Source organism: Octopus bimaculoides, chromosome 6 (assembly GCF_001194135.2).
Source record: "Octopus bimaculoides isolate UCB-OBI-ISO-001 chromosome 6, ASM119413v2, whole genome shotgun sequence".
Taxonomy (NCBI): Eukaryota; Metazoa; Mollusca; class Cephalopoda; order Octopoda; family Octopodidae; genus Octopus; species Octopus bimaculoides.
The window spans coordinates 99319186-99320704 of record NC_068986.1 but is presented as its reverse complement, the minus strand read 5'-3'; the positions used below and the strand labels follow the sequence as shown (position 1 = coordinate 99320704).

Below are 1519 nucleotides of genomic sequence, written 5' to 3'. Positions count from 1 at the left end.
ATATATATTAATAACTCACCTTCGTTATCTTCAAGTTTTTCTTTCGATGATTGCAATACAAAGCGTCTAATTATTTTAGAAATAACATTCTGTAAAATAAAGAAAGAGAAAACGAAGTACAATAAACATAATTACAATCAACCGTTAGTTTGTATTATTTTCGCTTTATAAGCTGTAATGTTACTACAGTCTATTGCTTACGTAGTTTTAGCTTTCCGCATGATTGATTGATTGATTGATTGATTGATTGATTGACAGGCGCACACAATTTACCAATTTATTTCATATGTACAAACCCAAAAATTTGGGACATGAAATTTGGATTAAATCGACTCCCAACTTGACTATTATTTTATCGAATTCGAAATGCTGAAAGGTTAAGTTAACTTGACGGTATTTGGCGTCAGAAGAAGAAAAAGTGAAAAGCTAGGGCAAGTATTGCAAGGTATTTTGTCCAACACTCTAACACTTTAGCCAATACGCCACCTTAAACGTAGGCATAATAATGGTTTCAAATTTTGGTACAGGACCATCAGTTTTTGAGAGAGGACTAGTCGATTACATCAGTTCCATTACTTGACTGGTACTTACTTTATCGACCCCGAAAGATTGAAAACCTAAGTCGAACTCGGTGAAATTTGAGCTCAGAAGATAAAGACGGAATAAATACCGCTAAGCATTTTGTCCGGTTTGTTAACGGTTCAGCCATCTAGACACCTTAAACGTCGGCATAATTTCGGCACAAAGTCAACAAGTTCGGGGACGGGGGTAAGTCGATTAGATCGATCGACCCCAAAATGATAAAACGCAAAGTCGGCCTCGGCAGAATTTGAACCCAGAATGTAAAGACGGACGACACGCACTTAAGCATTTTGTCCGGTGTGCTAACGATTCTGCTAGCTCATCGCGTTAAACATAGACATAATAACATTATTGTATACGTTGGTCTGTCTTTAAGTTCTCAGTAAAGGTCGACTCAGTCTTTAAGTTCTCAGTAAAGGTCGACTTTACCTATCATCCTTTCGGGGTCGATAAATTAAGTACCAGTTGCACATTGTGGTTGATCTAATCGAGTGGCCTCCTCCCGCAAAATTTCGGGCCTTGGGCTTAGAGTAGAAAAGAATATTATTGTATACGTGACGTTTCAGTTACTTCGTTTTATTTACCATTCCCTAATAAACAGCGCTCTTTGAACAAACGAAAATTTTATTTTTCGACATAGAGAGAGTGAATTCAACCATTTCTTACAGTTCTTTCTTTCTCTTTGAGTTCATCTGAACCATTCTCTTCATCCGATTCCTAAAAGAAAGACAAAAGAAATATACAGTTCTATATTTAAGAGATGAGGAATTATTTACACTATTTACATTATTTACATTTGACGGATATTCGTCCTCATCTTGTTTGTTGTTAACACAACGTTTCGGCTGATATACCCTCCAGCCTTCGTCAGGTGTCTTGGGGAAATTTCGAACCTGGGTTCTCATTCCTATCGATGTTACTATTATTATTATTATTA

At 36.5% G+C, this 1519-nt stretch overlaps 1 protein-coding gene across 1 annotated transcript in view; it reads right to left on the bottom strand.

Moving 5' to 3' along the window:
* LOC106878915 (short transient receptor potential channel 3) overlaps nt 1–1519 on the bottom strand; it is a 39267-nt gene that overhangs the window by 3581 nt on the left and 34167 nt on the right. Inside the window, exons 11-12 of the mRNA XM_052968497.1 lie at nt 1249–1299; nt 20–89 (exon numbers count right to left, since the gene is read on the bottom strand). Coding sequence (XP_052824457.1) covers nt 20–89; nt 1249–1299 — 121 coding nt within the window. The remainder of the gene's footprint in view (nt 1–19; nt 90–1248; nt 1300–1519) is intronic.